Here is an 18,972-nt window from a genome sequence, read left to right on the forward strand (position 1 = left end):
GCAAAGCATCGTTCCCCCCCCTCTCCCCATGAGGTCATAAAGTATCAAATCTTTTGCAGACCTAGGCACTTGCTTGCAGTTGGGATGTTGAACAGGGTGGAGAGAGAGAGACATGGGAGAAAGAAAAATATATTCTAAGACAGCTTTAGCTCTTTAATTTCTGATGAAATAAACACAAAAACTGTTCCCTATTGCATTTGATGCTAACAATCCCTGATACAGTTCTGCTAACATAAATGTGTCTGAAAAGGTCACATTTAATACTGACTGAATACCTAGTCAGGCATAATTAAAACTTTCTTTGTTTAGTTTTGATAATTCTATTTTGCAGTGCTGTGACAGTGTGTAAGATCAGTTGAGTAATATCTGTATCCCTCATTATACTGAAAGCTCCATGAATGACAGCAGATCCTTGATCAATTTCATACATATATTTATGCACATATTCAGGCTCTTAACAAATATAAGTTGAATAAATGACTGTCCAAATAAGTGAACAAATTTGTTGTCTCAGATTCTTAGTCTTCTAACCTTCCCCTCCATTCATTGGGCACCATGATGTGTCCTATTACATTTCTTATATCACATTAATAAAGTGAGAGTTTTAAAATATAATTATGCTTTCATATAACACACACTATTTGTTATTAAATATTAAGACATTGCTCTGCTTAATACTCCTGTGTTATTGTGGTTACAGGCAACATTAGAGGATGTTGCAAAAGAAGCCTCAAGATGTCCATTTTTCTGCCCAAAGTTAGAAGCTCTTATCATCTTGAGTTACATTCAGGAAGTGATTTATTTGCCAAAAAAAAGAGAGCAATTCTCCCTATCACCACAGTGCAAGAAGTCAGGGCAGAACACAGAGCATCTGGCCTGAATCAGAGCACTCAGATGAGAAGAGGCAGCCAGAGCCACAGCACTGCAGTCATCGCTGGAGATAAAACAGGCAAGACTTTGGGGGAGCATGCAGGACAACTTGGACAATGCAAAGGCAATCCAGAGAGGTCACCCCAAACATGCTTAGGTTAGTCACACTGATCTAAGGCTTTTCGCTGGTCCTTAAGGCAGCTTAGGCTAGAAGTTTATATTAGGACCCCACAATTTATCCTTAAAAGTTATTTGATATAATTGTGCTTTAGTAAATTTTAGAGTAAAATATTTCTAGTTTTCATTCCAGAATGTTGTCATTCATTTTCAACCAATCTTTCTTAATATCTCTATATGCCAAGTTTTGAAAGAATCCTGCTAGATTTTGTAACTTTAATGTTAACCTAAATTAAATTATTAATTGCATGTTTGTAATGCTAAAGCTGAAAGCTTTGTATACAGTCACAAAATGCATGCATATAAATGAAAAATATATAATCCTAGAAATACAATCGTTTCTGATGGTTTATTTTTTAATATTTTGATAGGGATCTGAGATTTTTGTGTGAGAAAAATAACAATATTCAGAATTAACACTATAGAAAGTGTAGTAGTTCTAAATTTCTGAGAGTAACATCATTCCTTTTGGCAAGGTAGAAATATTTTATACCAAAATCTTTACACAGAATAAGTTAGTGTAGCCTTTAAAATAGGACACTAATATCATTAATTCATAAAACCCAATATAAATATTTGTTATCATATCAGTACCAGTTTAACAAAGATATTCTTTAAAATCTCATACTTACATTGGCATCTTTCCCAGCTAATTTACATAATTCCACCCGCTCCTTTGCAGCCGGCCAATAAATCTGGAAAACATTTTAAGTTTTGTTAGAATCGAATATCTAAGACACCCCACAATTCTAATTAGGGAAGTGAGCCTGTGAATTTAAATAATGAATATCAATCCAAGAACATATTGTTAGATATGATGTAAGAAGTTTAAAATTTAAATATTTTCCAAAGTCACCCTAAAAATTTCTCCAAAATATATATATATATAGAACCATCCACTCTTGTTTATTTTATTTATTTTTACATGCACTTATTAATAGGTAAGCTATGTTGATAAAGCCATAAGTTCTTATTGCAGTGTCAACAGGATTTCAGATTAGCATTTGTTTAAGTAAGAGATTCTATTTTTTACCCTGTTTTTCTGTGTTTACTCAGAGTGGTGCATTATAAACATGTGCAATGAAGTGCGGACAAGAGCCCTTTGTCACAAGCATACATTATGACTCACTCCATGTCAAAAACCAGTGTGAGTCTGTTGACAATACAGGGTGTGGCAAAGTCAATTTATAATTGTTTGTATGAAAAATAATAAAAAATTAATAGATAATAATACAAGGAAAAAACTGTTTTGCATACTCACAACAGTGAATCTACTTTTGCCCCACCCTATTTAACATATATGGAGCTCACATGCAACTGTCACTAAGCTAAGGATTTTATATGCATCATCTTATTTAAATCTCACAATGACCCTATGAAATAGCTGTACTTGCTTTCCATTTTCAGGTCAGAAAAGGTATTCATACAGCCACGAAATAACATGTCAAAGGCCACAAAACTAGTTCACCAGCAGAGCCAAAATGTGACCCAAACTGTCTCCTGAACTTGCAGGGGGGAGGGGGTCCCAGCCACTACATAATAAATATTATTGGGCAAGGCCCACAGTGTGGCTCAGTTGGTTGGAATGTCTTCTGTGCACTGAAGGATTGAGGGTTCAATTCCCCATCAGGGCACATAAATATTATTGGGCAAATAAGAACAAGGGCAGCAAACTTCTTGCTTGGTAGCTTTTAATCATATTTTAACAGTCTTGAATGTATCAAAAGAGGTTTGTTTGTTTTTATTTTGTTTTATTTTTAAACAAACTGAAAATAATGTCAGGAAGTTCTTTTGCAAAATAAGGTTTAAACAGACAGACACAGCACTCCATTAGCTTACAGAAAGAAAGGATCTGTGTTAAGCTATAGGCAAGAAGAAACAAGAAAAGCAAGCTCTGAATTGCTTTCAATGTTCCAAGAGTTCCTGACAAACCTTTATTATGTTTCTCACCAGTGTTAACAGAAAACATTTTAATAGATGAGGAAAAGGAAAATATCCCGAGGGAATGCCCTGAAAGAAACTTGTTAAACCTGGAATTAACAAATGATTTAGAAATCACTGATGTTTATATGATGTTATCTTCATAGTGGAATTTTAGGGTTTTATGTCTGAACAAGAAGGGCAGAGAATTATGCTCAAACTCTCTTAATAGCAATGATATTATTGAGATTTTTAGATGAAGCAAGATTGTTCATTGAAAGTACACCTTAACAACCTACAATCCAAAGGTGGACATAGGCAGGGTGGTTGAGCCAACAGCAGTTCAAATGACAAGCTAACTTTCAAATAGTTCACAATGAGGACCTAAAGAAGCTATTTATTCAGGCATGGCTTAAATGACTGCAATTCTACTTTCACACAATTTTAAATAGTAGCCAGAGGCAAAACATGAATGCAAAGCAATAAGGATGGATTTTAACAATTTATTATTATGTGAAAAAAAACATACTTCTTAAATTACAGTTTGTTCCTCTTAGAATAATGTGAAAAACAACTAAAATACATTTTTTAGGTGAGTATATATAGACACAAAAAATATGTAAAAAGAAAAGCATGAGAATGATGAATGATTCAGAGATAGTTACCCAAGATTGAAAAAATTTTAAAAAAAAAAGGGGGGGATATTGGTGGTAAGAAACCAGTTATTTACCATCTCTTAGCTTTTGCTCTGGATGACACATTTTCAGGTGTTTAATACATAATTAAAAACAACTAAGTAATGTAAGTTAGTAAATACATAAACCAAAGTAGTCCATGCAAAGGTCAAGGGACAATAGTCAGTTATCAACCTAGAATTATGAAGTCCTAAATAAATGAATACATGAAAAGTAAAAATAAAACATAGCAACTGGCAGGAAATTTGAAAGTTTCCTCAAGTGGTTTTTTCACTGTGCGTGTTTTTTAAGCCACTAATTGGAAAAATACTGAACTGAGTGTTATTTTTCTCTCTTTTAAAAATGGCACCTTGAATTTATTAAATTTTTGCTTCATATTTGATATTATGAACTCAAGGTATCCTCTCACTTTTTTTCTTGCTAATTCTTTTAAAAAATTTAATTGTGATAAAGCATACATAACAGAATTTGCCATCTTAGTCATTGTAAGCATAGAGTTCAGTATTAAGCATATTCAGTTTGTGTAACCAATCTGCAGAATTCTTTCATTGTGCAAAACTACAACTGTTTATTTATCAATTCTTAAGTATTATAGTGATTTTGCAAAAGACAGCTTTGTATCATTGGACTGAACATAAATCATACAAAGAATGCATGTCCAGCATCTCTCAATTTTAATCTTTAGCTCATTTTTTATCTCTAGTCTAGATTAATATTTCTTTGAGTTCTTTAGATATGTTAGATCCTGTTTTTTATAAGATGTTCAGATTTAATCACTTTTCAGAAACAAATTTAGAACAAGTACTTATAGATTTAGTAAAACCTGAATATCTTATTGATATTAATAGCATTGAAAGAAGTGTGGAACTCTTTCATATGAAGTAAATGAGACTTAAAGGATAGAAAGGTTATCAAGAAGTTATTTAGACAGAGCAGGGTAAGGATTAAAAAAGGATAGAGAAGCTGTATAGCCTCAGAGGCCAACCCAAAAACACTGCCACCCAGAGGCTGAGCCACAAACTGACTCTTAGGGGAATACAAATTAAGGCAGACTGGATCACAAATACGGCCTGCTTTAAAATCAGGACTGTGATTTACAACACGGAGGAACAGTGTAATGCAGGCAAATTCAACACTCTCCTAAATACCTGGCAGGACTAAGGCGAACCAGGCTGAAGAGTAGAAGAACCGAAAAACCATCACTACTGCAAATTTTTTCTTTTTCTTTTTCTTTTTAATTTTTTCACCTTTTTACTAAGAAACCAATTTTTTTTTTCTCTTTTTCTTCTTTTTCCATCACCTGATTTTACCCTTTCAAATACCACATTTTTATTTTTAACCAGTATTATTACTCCTACCATTTTACCATTTTTTAAAGTGCCATTTTATTTTCTCTTTATTTTCTTTTGGGATTAGTGTTCTCCATTCTATTTTCATCGTTCCTTTAGCATTAATTTTCCCTATCTCAATTCCACCTCTTTGCTAAAACCCTCTTCCTTACTTTTCCCCTTTTGGTGTCCTGTTTCTCTTACCCTATTCCTGCTCCAGACTTTCCCAATTCCCTCTTTTTACCCCCTGTCTAATTCCACCCTACTTATATATCCTATTTCCAATCTACTGCTCTAAATCCTTATACACCTATTCTTTATCCTTCTTCACTTTCCAACCATTTTTTTTCTCTCTTATCTTTCTATTGTTTTCTTGATTGTTGAATATATTGGGCTTTTTTTTTTTTTTTTTTTTTTTTTTTTAAATTTGTTTGTTTGTTTTGTTTTGTGTTTTTTCTTCTTTTTTAGGACTGGTTGTGAGGTTGTTTTTCTTTTTCTTTTTCTTTTTCTTTTTTTTTCTGCTGGTTTTTCCCTTCCCTCCCCCACCCCACCCCAGTTATTTTTGTGCTTCTGTTTTCCCTTACCCCTCTGGATATTATTGGTGGTTTGTAGTTTGCATTCATCTCCAGGGATCTGTTGCTGGAATTTGTTGAGATTAGTGGCAGTTCTATTGGAGTTTGCTCCTCATACGGGGAGTCTCTTCCCCACTTCTACTTCATTCTCTTTTTTCGCTCTCTTTTTTTCCCCCCTCTTTTTTCCCAATTCTATTTTTGCACTCCTTTTTTGTTTGTTTTTTTCTTATTTTTCTTTTCTGTTCTCTCTTTTATCTTCTTCTCTTCTTTCTCCCTTATCCCCTAATTCTCTTAATTCGGGTGGTCACCTTTATTTGGAGTTATTAATATTGTGAATATACTTGTGTTCAGTGCCTGGTACGTTGTGCCTTGCTCTGTTGTATTTTGTGCCTTTAAATCAACGCAGCAGATCCAAGCAACAGCAGCCCCCTGATCACCGCAGCCTCCTGATCACCACAGCCTCCTGATCACCACACCCTCTGTCTGTGGAACAGCAACTGTACGTGAAGCCTCCCCCCACCAGCCAGAAGAGCCAACACAGCTGTGAACAACACCCACCAGAGGAGCTGCTGCCAACTGGAAAGCAGCTGCTACCACAACCGTCTGAGCAGCAACCACAACCCAAGGAGCCCCTGCCACCCAGGGAGCAGCCACTGAACACCTCAACATCTACATATGTCAGCGAGATCAAACATGGGTAGGCAAAGAAACCCCCAAAGGAAAGAAAAGGAGGACTCGCCAGAAAAGCAGCTAAGTGAGACAGAGATATGCAACATGACGGAAAAAGAATTCAGAATAAGGTTCCTAGAGTACATGCACCACATGTTCAAGAAGCAAGAAGAAACAGATGAAAAACTCAACTACTTATGCAAGAAGCTAGAAGAAACAGATGAAAAAATCAACAACTTAAGTAAGTCCCAAGAAGAAATGAAGAGTGACATAGCTTCAATAAAAAACTCCATTGAAAGTATCAACAGTAGACTGGGAGAAGCGGAGGACCGAATTAGTGAATTAGAAGACAAGGAAGCAAAACACACTCAAACTGTACGGCAAATGGAGAAAAAAATTAAAAGACAGGAGGAGAGCCTAAGGGAGCTTTGGGACAACATGAAACGAAACAACATAAGAATAATAGGGGTGCCAGAACAACAGAAAGATGAACATGGATTAGAAAACCTATTCGAAGAAATAATATCAGAAAACTTCCCTGAGGTGGGGAAGAAAAAAGTCACACAAGCCCAGAGAGTCCCAAACAAGGTGAACCCGAAAAGACCCACACCAAGACACATCATAATTACCATGGCAAATGTTCAGGATAAAGAGAGAATCTTACAGGCTGCAAGAGAGAGACGGAAAGTAACATACAAGGGATCTCCCATTAGATTATCAAATGATTTCTCAACAGAAACACATCAGGCCAGAAAAGAATGGACGGAAATCTACAAAGTGATGCAAAGCAAAGGACTGAATCCAAGAATACTCTATCCAGCAAGGCTATCATTCAAAATTGAAGGGGAAATAAGAAGCTTCACAGACAAAAAAGGGCTAAGGGAGTTTATCACCACCAAGCCAGCCATGCAAGAAATGCTAAAGGGACTGGTGTAAAAAGAAGAAATATCAAGCTCAGAAAGAAAACAGCCACACACACACACACAAAAAGAAATGGCTACAAACAAATACCTTTCAATAATAACTTTAAATGTAAATGGACTAAATGCTCCAACCAAAAGACATCGAGTGGCTGAATGGATAAAAAAACATGACCCATACATCTGCTGTCTACAAGAGACCCACCTCATTAGAAGGGACTCACACAGACTGAAAGTGAAGGGATGGAAAAATATCTTTCACGCAAATGGAAAGGAAAAGAAAGCTGGGGTAGCAATACTTATATCTGACAAAGTACATCTCAAAGTGAAGGCCATAACCAGAGATAAGGAAGGCCACTTCATAATACTAAAGGGATCAATACAACAAGAAGATATAACCCTGGTAAACATATATGCACCCAATGCAGGAGCACCCACATACATAAGAAAACTTCTGGAAGGTATCAGGGGAGAGATCGACAACAATACAATCATAGTAGGGGACTTTAATACACCACTGACATCACTGGATAAATCCGCTAGACAAAAACTCAGCAAAGAAACAGCAATCCTAAATGACTCACTAGATCAGATGGACTTAATTGACATCTTCAGAACACTTCACCCCACAGCTGCGGAATATACATTCCTCTCAGGTGCTCATGGGACATATTCAAAAATAGACCACATATTGGGTCACAAGCAAAGTCTCCACAAATTCAAGAAGATTGAAATCATAAAAAGCTTCTTCACAGACCACGATGGTATAATGTTAGAAATAAACTACAATAAAAACAACCCAAAATACTCAAACACTTGGAAGCTGAATAGCATGTTATTAAATATTGATTGGGTTACCGATGACATCAAAGAAGAAATTAAAAACATCCTGGACACTAATGACAATGAAAACACAACAATCCAAAACCTCTGGGACACAATGAAAGCAGTCCTGAGAGGGAAGTTTATAGCTCTACAGGCCTATCTCAAAAAACAAGAAAAAATGGTAGTCAATCATCTAACTCTACAACTCAAAGAATTAGAAAGAGAGCAACAAGAAAACCCCAGAGTGAGCAGAAGGAAGGAGATAATAAAGATTAGAGCAGAAATCAATGAAATAGAGACCAAAAAAACAATACAGAAAATCAATGAAACCAAGAGCTGGTTCTTTGAAAGGATAAACAAGATTGACAAACCCCTAGCCAGGCTCACCAAGAAGCAAAGAGAGAGGTCCCAAATAAACCAAATCAGAAATGATAGAGGCGAAATAACAACAGACCCCACAGAAATACAAATGATTGTTAAACAATACTACGAGCAACTCTACTCCAACAAACTGGACAACCTGGAGGAAATGGACAAATTCCTAGAAAAATACAACATTCCAAAACTCAATCAGGAAGAATCTAAAAACCTCAATAGGCCAATAACTATGGAAGAAATTGAAGCAGTCATCAGAAAGCTTCCAGCAAACAAAAGCCCAGGGCCAGACGGCTTCACAGGGGAGTTCTACCAAACATTCAAGGAAGAACTAAAACCTACCCTCCTCAGACTACTACAAAAAATTCAAGAGGAAGGAACGCTTCCAAGCTCATTCTATGAAGCCAGCATCACCCTAATACCAAAACCAGGTAAAGACATCACAATGAAAGAGAATTACAGGCCAATATCCCTCATGAACATAGATGCCAAAATCCTCAACAAAATCTTAGCAAATCGGATCCAGCAGTACATCAGAAGGATCATACACCATGACCAAGTAGGATTCATCCCAGAGATGCAAGGATGGTACAACATCCGTAAATCAATAAATGTGATACATCACATAAACAAATTGAAAGAAAAAAACCACATGGTCATATCAATTGATGCAGAAAAAGCATTCGACAAAATCCAACACCCATTTTTGATAAAAACTCTCAGAAAGGTGGGAATAGAAGGATCATACCTCAACATAATAAAAGCCATATATGACAGGCCCACAGCCAACATCATACTCAATGGACAAAAACTAACACCATTTCCCCTAAGAACAGGAACAAGACAGGGATGCCCACTCTCACCACTCCTGTTCAACATAGTACTGGAAGTATTAGCCATTGCAATTAGGCAAGAAGAAGGAATAAAAGGCATCCAAATTGGAAAAGAGGAAGTAAAACTGTCCTTATTTGCAGATGACATGATATTATACATACAAAAAAAAAAAAAAAAAAAAAAAAAAAAAAAAAAGAAGTTATTTAAAGATCGACTAAGTGTGAAAAAAATCTCTATATCATTTTTGACACCCAAATGAAAGTTCCAAAGTTACCATAGAGTAGTTACTGATCATTCATCGTTTGTTCATTAGTCACATGCTTATGAAGGATATGTCCAGAAAGGTGTGGCATTGAGGTGTTAAGATTTAAAAGGAAGACAGCTCTGTAAATAGATGTAGGAACTGCATCCCCACAGAAGATAAAAGTGAGAAGAGAGCAGGGAGGACGGAGCCACTATGCTCGGGAGCACCAAAGAACACTGAGTGGTAAACGAAATCCTTGATCAGTCTTGGCATCTGAGCCAACATTTTTAATTACTTGCTCTTAATAGTTTAAACACTAATGTAATAGTTTAGTTCAATAGTTTAAACTCGAATTTTGTCTTAAGAACTTGACATTAAAATAGTGATTCTAGATTCTTTTTTTTCCTCTTTGCAAAGGAATAGTAATATCTAAAAGATGTTTTAATAGTTTTGTAAATTTTCAGTTATTGATTATAAGTCATCTACACTAATAAAAGAGAAACATGGTAATTGGCGTACGACCGCTACCCTTCCCATTGGCTAATCAGTGAGTATATACAAAGTAACTGTCAGCCAAGATGGCGGCCGGCAGCCAGGCAGCTGGAAGCTAACAGGAGGCTTGCTTGCTGCTCCAACGTTCCCCGCTGGCCTCTGAGCTTCAGTTGGAAACATAGTAACATTTACAGAAGATAAACAAAACTCCAGAAAGCTCCTGTCAGTCAGCTGGGATCTCAGAGCTGGAGTCGCAGCATTGTTTCGAATACAGAAAACAAAGGCCAGAAACCTGCTTTCAGCCGAGCCTCAGAGAGAAAGCGGGCTCTCAGCTCCAGTGCCAGCCATAGAAGGTAAATAAATGCCAGAATTAAAAAAAAGAAAAAAAGGAGAGGTTTGGAGCTCCAGTCGCCCGCCAGCCTGAAAACGGCCCTCAACCCCTCACCCGGACTGGCCAGGCACCCCAGTGGGGACCCCCACCCTGAAGCAACAAGATGGCGGCTAATTTGCACACTGAAGGCAGGCGGCAGCAGGCAAGGCTGTCTGGGGTCTGGGACCCGGATCTGTGACCCTGCCGGGCGGGATCAGCGGAGCCCCGAGGCCTCCCGGCACCAGGATCAGCGTGACAGGGGGCAGCGCCCAAACCCCCTGATCGCTCTGCAGCTCTGTGTGTGACAGGGGGCGGCGCCCCAACCCCCTGATCAGCCCTGCGGCTCTGTGTGTGACAGTGGCGGCGCCCCAACCCCCCCACGGGCCCTGCTCTATGTGAGACGGGGTAGAGCCATACCTCCCCATCGGCCCTGCCCTGAGTGTGACAGTGGCGGTGTCCCAACCTCCTAATCGGCCCTGCTCTGTGTGTGACAGGGTGTGGCGCCCCAACTCCCCCGCCCCCCACGGACCCTGCTCTGTGTGTGACAGGGGGTGGTGCCCCAACTCCCCTATTGGCCCTGCTCTGTGCGTGACAGGGGGGAGCTCCCCAAACCCCTGATGGGCCCTGCTCTGTGTGTGACAGGGTACAGAACCCCTACCCCCCTGATGGGCCCTGCTCTGTGCGTGACAGGGGGTGGCGCCACAACCTCTCCATCGACCCTGCCTTGAGTGTGACGGGGGCGGTGCCCCAACCCCCCAATCGGCCCTACCCTGAACGTGACTAGGGGTGACATCGCAACCTCCCCATCCGCCCTGCTCTGTGCATGACAGGGGGCGGTGCCCCAACTCCCCAATCGGCCCTGCTCTGAGCCCGACCAGGGGCTGCACCTAGGGATTGGGCCTGCCCTCTGCCACCCAAGAGCAGGCCTAAGCCAGCAGGTCGTTATCTCCTGAGGGGTCCCAGACTGCGAGAGGGCACAGGATGGGCTGAGGGACCCCCTCTCCCCCCCCCCCCCCCCCCAGTGCACAAATTTTTGTGCACCGGGCCTCTAGTGTAATTATAAATTGAATATGTCATCCTAGTTAATGAAGCAATAAAACTAAAATTACAAGCTCCGGTGTGGCTCAGCTGGTTGGAGCATCATCCCATACACCAAAAGGTGGCAAGTTCATACCAGGTCAGGGCACATACCCAGGTTGCGAGTTCCATCTCTCTCTCTCTTTCTCTCTCTCTCTCTCTCTCTCATCAATTTAAAAAAAAGAAACAGATACACAGAAATGGGAATTTGTTGGAATCCAGAAACAAATTTTTTAAAAAAATTCTTCTATTTCCTGTTTATGGAGCAGACTTTTTACCAAGATGTTATCTCATTTTTCATCATTTACCTTCAATCCATAAAGTCTAGCACCTGTTAAAAATATAAATTATCCTTGGAACATTATTATTATGTAGGAATTTTAAGATAGTAGCACAAAGATAATTTTACTTCGTAAGGTAAAGATTAGTAGGGATTATATATTGGCTTATTTTGACACAATGTTGTCAAGAATTTAGAAATCACAAATAAAATTACCTTAGTAACAACTACCTAGAAGATATCTGATTGTCTTCCAAACTCCAAACATTTACTTAAAAAGAAAAACCATTGTAGTTGTGCCAAAATTTAAAAGATATAATTTTAATTATGATTTATGTTGGGATTTTCTTTTATTTGCCACCTAGTCATTAGAATAAAGGGTGTTTTGTGTGTTTTTTTAAATATTCCTTTTGATTTATTTTTGATAAAAAATTAAAGAAACAGAATTTTTCTTAATTCAATCTAAAAACAGAAGAAAATAAATAAACCACACTCATATTTACATAAAGTTTGCAGAAATATGCTCAAGTAATATTTTTGTTTTCAATAATCTTGTAAAGTGATTATGTGACATACCTCTATCTCTATCTCTATCTCAAAGCATTCCACCACCTTTATGTTTTTCTAGTCAAAGTGTGTCTGTGTGTGTGTGTGTGTGTGTAGGGGAAAACACAATAGAGAAATAGACACAGAGATAGATTCATAGGTGCCTAGAGGAAGAGATGGAGATGTTAACTCTGAATGGGTATAAGATAATATAGCTTCAAGTTGCAGCATCCTATATAATAAATGGCCAGCGATAATAACGACCGGAACAACTGCTCGACCTGTCGCTATGAGGTGCATTGACCACCTCTCAGTCCCTCCCTCTCCCCGCAGGGCGCAAGCTCTGATCGCAGCATGGCAAACAGGGAACCAAGGGGAACCGGGTGGGTAGTGGTAGGGTCAGACTGGGACTGGCAAGCGGGCCAAACAGCCGACCTCTTGGCCCCTCCCCGCTGCCTGCAGGCTCTAATCACAGCATGATGAACTGGGAATCATTGGGGAACCAGGTGGGTGGTGGTGGGGCAAAACTGGAGACTGGTGAGGTGGCAGAAGATAGCCCTGATCACAGGCTAGGCCTAGGAACCCTACCCACACACGATTTCGTGCTCTGGGCCTCTAGTAATTAATATAAAAGTTCAAGAAGTACCTAATATCCTGAGATTATTTCAATAGCCCAGTCAGTACACTTTGAGATTACTTTATTCTCAGACAGAAACCACATCTCACATTTACTAGTAAAAATACAATGTTCAGAAGATCTGTGAGTCTCTCTTGAACATTAAGTAAACAGTTTTGAGGCAATGATTATCATTATTCTCATTACTTTCTGAATTCATCTACAGTAAAATGACCTATACATTTTCTTGCCTTGTACAGCGATATTATGCCATATTAAAAGTTTCATGAAGCAGGACAAAATAAAGATGCATACCCCTCTCCCTAAAAGTTGATGAAGCTTTGCACAGTGGTAGTATCAAAAAGTCCATGCAGCTGTACCACTCCCTGGGAAATTACCCACGAATATTTTTCTTTCACTTATCAAAGAAAGACATAGTAGGAGTGGAGATGCCACTTGCACAATTGCCATGTTTTAATCGTCCTGAAACATTCCCACACAATTTAGGTGAGGAGCAATCGCTGGGACCTTGGAGCTTAGCTATCAAAAGTAAATCTGTAGAAAGCTTACTACTGCTCTCTCTGCCCACAGGCAGGGCAGACATCAGAAATCAAGCAGAACTCTGTGGGTCCAGATGAGCCCAAGAATCCCATTCAATATAACTATCCAGAGTATAACCACTAATTTTACCACTACTAAGTAACTAAGGGGCTGCAAATTGGTTTTAATTTTAGTGCTAATCTTATAGAGCAAGTTGATATCAGAAAACTACTCTGGGAAATAGGAGTAAATAAATGTATAAGATTTCTCCACTTGGAAGTGATAATTTCTGGCATTAATATTATAAAACAAGTATATCTGTTAAGTCAGACCCCATACCCTATAACATACTGACTTAACCTGTTGGTATGTTCACTTTCATAATATTTCACAATTGACATGAATTATTTCAAAAAATAATTTTTGCATTTACACTTGGACGAATCAATTAAGAACCTAAATATATATATATAGTGTTCTCTGCAGCAGCCCATATTGTACTAAAATTGGAACCATACTCAGAAGATTAGCACTGCTTCTGAACAAAGATGACACACATATTCATGAAGCATTCCATATTTTTAAAAGAATTTAATTAAAAATAAATATGTATTTGTTTTTTCTTTTAGAGTTATAGAAAATAGATTTACCAATATGAGACAAATCACTGTAGTAAAATTAAAAGTGTTTTCAGTCATTTTAAATATGTTTATTTGATTTAAACACATTTTTGCAAGAGAGTTTTGATATTAATTTCCTAATGGAAATATAGTGGGGACTGCATGCTTTAAGATACAGTCTTTGTAGTTACCTTATATTGATTTTATTTGCTTATATTCATCCAAAATCCAAAATGGCTTCATTTCTGTTTGGTTTTTGAAGCTTTCTACTTCATTTTGAATACAAATAGGCAGACGGGCTTCACAAGTAAAATGCTGCAATGTCTCTAACAATTATTGTTTCATCCATAATTTTTATAATTCATTAAACAGTTACCATTTGCTAAGGTGAAAATGTCGGGCAATTTATTTTTAATTATTTAATTTTAGGCAAGTTACAAAAACATTCAAATAGTGATAAGGCCTTATAACAACATCCTAAGGAAATTCTAATTATATCTGGTCTTTGTTTCATCTTTGGAGAAGCGATTTAATTGACTCAAGTTCCCAAGTGCAAGGTCAGTCAAATTCTCTTCGGCCTAATTCAGAGATGCCGAAAAAACTGAATAGAATACAAAAGAGGAAGTTACAATTTGTTCATAAAACCTAATTAAACACACAAAAAAATCAGAGTCATAAAAAATGCAAAGGGCCATCTCTATCAAAGAACAGGATCCAAATTGTTGAATGGTTGCAAAGAAGTGGGAAACATGTTGCTCTAAATGCTAAATGGTTAAAGCATTTGAACAACCCAGGGAGCAATGATTACTCTAGGGTCCAAGTACAGAGAGGTAAGAGACCTGAGCTCAGAGACTGACTGCTGAAAAATAAGGACAGGAGCACCAAAGGAAAAGCTTGAATAATTGAAACTGGCTGGCGTAGACATTTTTACAGATGGGAAGGTTAAATTCTCCAGGTTGGGGTCAAATCTGCCCATGCAGCTTTCTTCATGAAATCTTAGGTGAGAATAGTCTTTCCCTTTCTTTTCTTAGGACTCGACTCAACATTTCTTTTACATTTAGTTTTTTCTCCCCGAACCATCTTGGAATTCTAATACACTTGTGTTTATCATATCTATTTGCCACTTTCTTTTTGCAATTCGATTGGGAATCTTTTCCTAGACATAAAGATCAATGAGCCCGGCCGGTGTGGCTCAGTGGTTGAGCATCAACCTATGAACCAGGAGGTAATGGTTCAATTCCTGGTCAGGACACATGCCCGGGTTGTGGGCTCGATCCCCAGTAGGGGGGTGTGCAGGAGGCAGCCGATCAATGATTCTTTCTTTTCATTGATGTTTCTATCTCTCTTTCCCTCTCCCTTCCTCTCTCAAATCAATAAAAATATATTTTTTAAAAAGATCAATGAAATGTAGTAGAATTCAAGTTCATGAGTTCGGGTCCCTACCATACTGCTCATCAGCAGCTCATGCTGCATTTTCAAATATTATCTCAGTGTTATTCTCAGAATGAGCTTGCTCTCTCTGGAATACATCTGAACTCCTCTGGATGGTCCCTTCCTGTAAGTGTCCATGTTTTATCACCTCTCCAGAAAAGCCTTCTCCGAAGACCAATCTAAAGTAGTTTCCCAAGATTATTATTATTTTTTAAAATAACACTTAACACTAAGTGGTATTTTCTTATTTGCTTCTTTTTCTCTTCTCCATCAACCTCTCTTCCCATTCCCCTCAAATTTAGAGGCACCATGAAAACAGAGGCCTAAATGGTTTTGTTCTCCACTATATTCCCAGCATCTAAAAGAATGTTAAGAACGTAGTAGGGAGTTCAATAAACATGTTTTGTAAGAAAGTCAGAGAAATGTTATTGTACCATACCAGTTAAAATAAATTTCAAGGCATCCACAAGTGGATTGGTAATTTTGAATTTGTGGTGCAATTATATTTGTGGCTAGATTTCAAAATTTCGTAAGGAATACAGTTCACAGTCTCCATTACCATTAAAGGAAGATATGACTCATTGAAGTTCAGTGGTCACTGTTCTTGAGTGACAAGGGACGTTGCCTCTCAATCCTACCGTCCTTAGCGCCGGGCACAGTATCACATGCATAATAAGTATTCATTAATCACTGCAGAGTGATCTGCACAGCTTCCCTTACAATGGAGACAGAGTTCTTGTCAGAGTCCTGGCAGACGCGTGAGCAGTCTGACAGCATCCTGACAGTCAGTTACAGTGACCAGATGGAACTGCGCATCGGCACCCGCGCAGGGAAGCCCGCACATCCATGAACGAGGCGATTGTTCACCTCTGCGATTTCAGGCAGCATGTGCTCCGCAGGCAGTAGGACGGATTAATCACCATGAAACTAAGCAGGGTGCCTTATACCAAAAGTTAATTTATTGGGATGTCCGCATGGTTTCCAAGTGTTTACATTTTCTTAATTTCATGTGTTAATTAAGAATACAAAGAATGGCAATTTTCTTTTATCAATAACATGATTTAAAATAAAATATTTATTCTGAATCTTTCCCCCTAAATAGTAGACTTACAGGGTATGGCATTAGATGGGAATGTCACCATGAAGTGAGTTACTGATTTATAAAAGCATTTCTGCTTATACTCAATATAAAGAAAGCAAGTACAGGATCCTCGTGTATGAAAACCCTCTTGTCTTAGAGTTCCTTTAGGACCGGAAAATAACAAAGTCCTTTTCATGCTACACAGATATGGGTGTTTGAATATTCCACTGAAATTTATTATATTTAAAGTTATATACTAACTTAGTTTAGTTATTTTACTAATAAGAATGCCTTAAAATAAGCAAAGTTTGAGGAATTTCAAATAATCTAATTTTTTATAATTACATACCTAGTTTTCATGTTAAATTAGAAGAAAAATAATAGAATAATTACATTTTGATTGTTAGGTAGAAGAAAAAACACTTGTAAACATAGAAATTACTTTTTTTTTTTAACATTCTGCTATATTAAAAAAGCCAGTCCTCTTTAAGTGCACAAATTCATCTTTAAGTTTATCTGATGTTTCCTTTTAAATAATTCTGGTTAATTTTTTGTTAAATAACCAACAGAGTGAAGTTCTTAAGCAAATGTGAGAAGCTAAATTTTAGCAAGGTGAAATTGTCTCGGGTTATTCCATAATAGTGGACTATATAAAGTACATATTGCTTTGGTACATTGTTTTCTCATTTTAAAACCAGTAAGAAAACTTCCTTTCCACACACTCCCCACCTCCACAAAAAAAAAAAAAAAAAAAAAATTACTATTTTTTTACATTAAAAATAAATGTACACTACTTTAAATAGAAAAATTTTAAGTATTATACTGCTTTTGCCTTTAACACCACAAGTTTAGCTGGAATGTTTTTGTTGGGTGGGGCCTAGTTAAAGATCTTTACATTTGCTTAGCTAACATAGCAATTCTTTGAATATTTTATGTACAATATTCAATGTTGACAGTTTCAAACCAAAAAAATTAAATTAACAAAAATAAAAAGGAATAAAGATGACTAAGTATTATCTCAAAACGACAGTAAACTATTTAAAGATTAATTTTGAAGATTATTTAAAAATGGATCAATACATGTCTTACACTTTTTATCTAAACGCTTGGTTATAGCTCAGCTTTGCTGAAGACCCACAAAATAAAACTATTGAAAAGTATGGGAAACAAGATATAAAACAGCAAATGTTTGGATTGAAGTTATTAAAAGCCAAAGAGTAAACAATACAAATAAGAATATTAACATTCTCCCTTTGGTTACTCCTATGGTTCCACTGTGTACACTTCAGGAATGATATACAATGAGCTCACCCATTACATTTGGAGGTAGAGCAAACATTCTTTTGAGTGCTCATTTTATGGCTTTTATAGTATAGCAAGATTTTAAAAGAGAAGTTTTAGCTGAGAAAAAAATTCAAAATGAGATGCAAGCTCAAGATACACAAATTTTCAAAGTAGGTGGCCAAGAATCACCCTGTTCAAACCATAAAATAGTTGGAAACTTGAGGAGGATATTTTATCTGAGACAGATGTATTATGTGTCCTACTATCCCTACGGGGAGAAGTAGGTGACAGGGAAGGGGCTTTGGTGGGACCTTAAGAAGCACTTGATACTGCACATGTAGTTCCTGGGACATTGTGGACTAGTGTCTAAAGGATGAGAGACTGACAAGCTACAATGAAAACAAAGATCAGACTCAATGGCTATAATGGTTATCAGCCTGAACTTCCAGAGTGTGCCCAGGAAAATGCATGTGACATGTCCTATGGAACAGATGGGAGCCACGCTCACTTAAAAATTGGATGTCATGAGATCACCTTAGGTCCTACTGAAGAGTGTTGAGAAAAGGTTTCAGAAGTTAACACCTAAAAAAATAGCAATCTGTTGCAGGAGATTGAAGAGAACGTACCAGTCAGAGGAGAAATGCAGTCACCCTTATCCAGAGAACAGCAAGGAAAAGAACTCCAAAAAGTGTAAATTCCAAAAACTCACAAAGGTGCCTGTGAAAAAAGTTACCCTTAAACATCTGCCAAGGCCAGAAAGTTGAGAGGGACCTGAGACAATGACAGTAGACGCTCCTCTGAACACTCTCCCCTTCCCTTGCCCTGACTTGACTCCAGAGGGGTCATGCACTGTGGTTAACAAGCTTCGGGAAAAGGAGGAGCTTTAGGCAGAAGAAGAAGCTTCTGAACATTCCCCTATGCTGGGACCCTCCCTCACATGGCGTGCCCAAGCAGGGACAGGTAGAGGGAGAGGAGGTTCAATTTTAAATGAGGTTGGAAATTTTATTACATTACACTGGACCTTTTAATTGATGATTAACAATTGCCTGTACTACTTAACAGTGACCTCAAACGCTAAGGGCATGCCCTGGCCAGTGTGGCCCAGTTGGTTAAGCTTTGTCTTGTGCACTGAAAGGTCATTGATTTGATTTCCAGTCAGGGCACATACCCAGGCGCAGGTTTGATACAAAATCAGGGTGTGTAGGG

At 37.9% G+C, this 18,972-nt stretch overlaps 1 protein-coding gene and 1 non-coding gene across 2 annotated transcripts in view; one reads left to right on the top strand and one right to left on the bottom strand.

Annotated features, from left to right (window-relative positions):
- Positions 1-18,972, bottom strand: part of SEMA3D (semaphorin 3D) — a 202,616-nt gene that overhangs the window by 84,260 nt on the left and 99,384 nt on the right. Inside the window, exon 4 of the mRNA XM_070424159.1 lies at positions 1,680-1,742. Within this exon, the coding sequence (XP_070280260.1) occupies positions 1,680-1,742 (63 nt within the window). The remainder of the gene's footprint in view (positions 1-1,679; positions 1,743-18,972) is intronic.
- LOC139017079 (U6 spliceosomal RNA) lies at positions 13,830-13,933 on the top strand. Its single transcript, XR_011472765.1, has one exon. It is a non-coding gene; the product is annotated as a U6 spliceosomal RNA (small nuclear RNA).

The sequence above is a fragment of the Myotis yumanensis genome, unplaced genomic scaffold (genome assembly GCF_028538775.1).
Source record: "Myotis yumanensis isolate MYYU_CA2020_CCGP unplaced genomic scaffold, mMyoYum1.0.hap1 SCAF_9, whole genome shotgun sequence".
NCBI lineage: Eukaryota > Metazoa > Chordata > Mammalia > Chiroptera > Vespertilionidae > Myotis > Myotis yumanensis.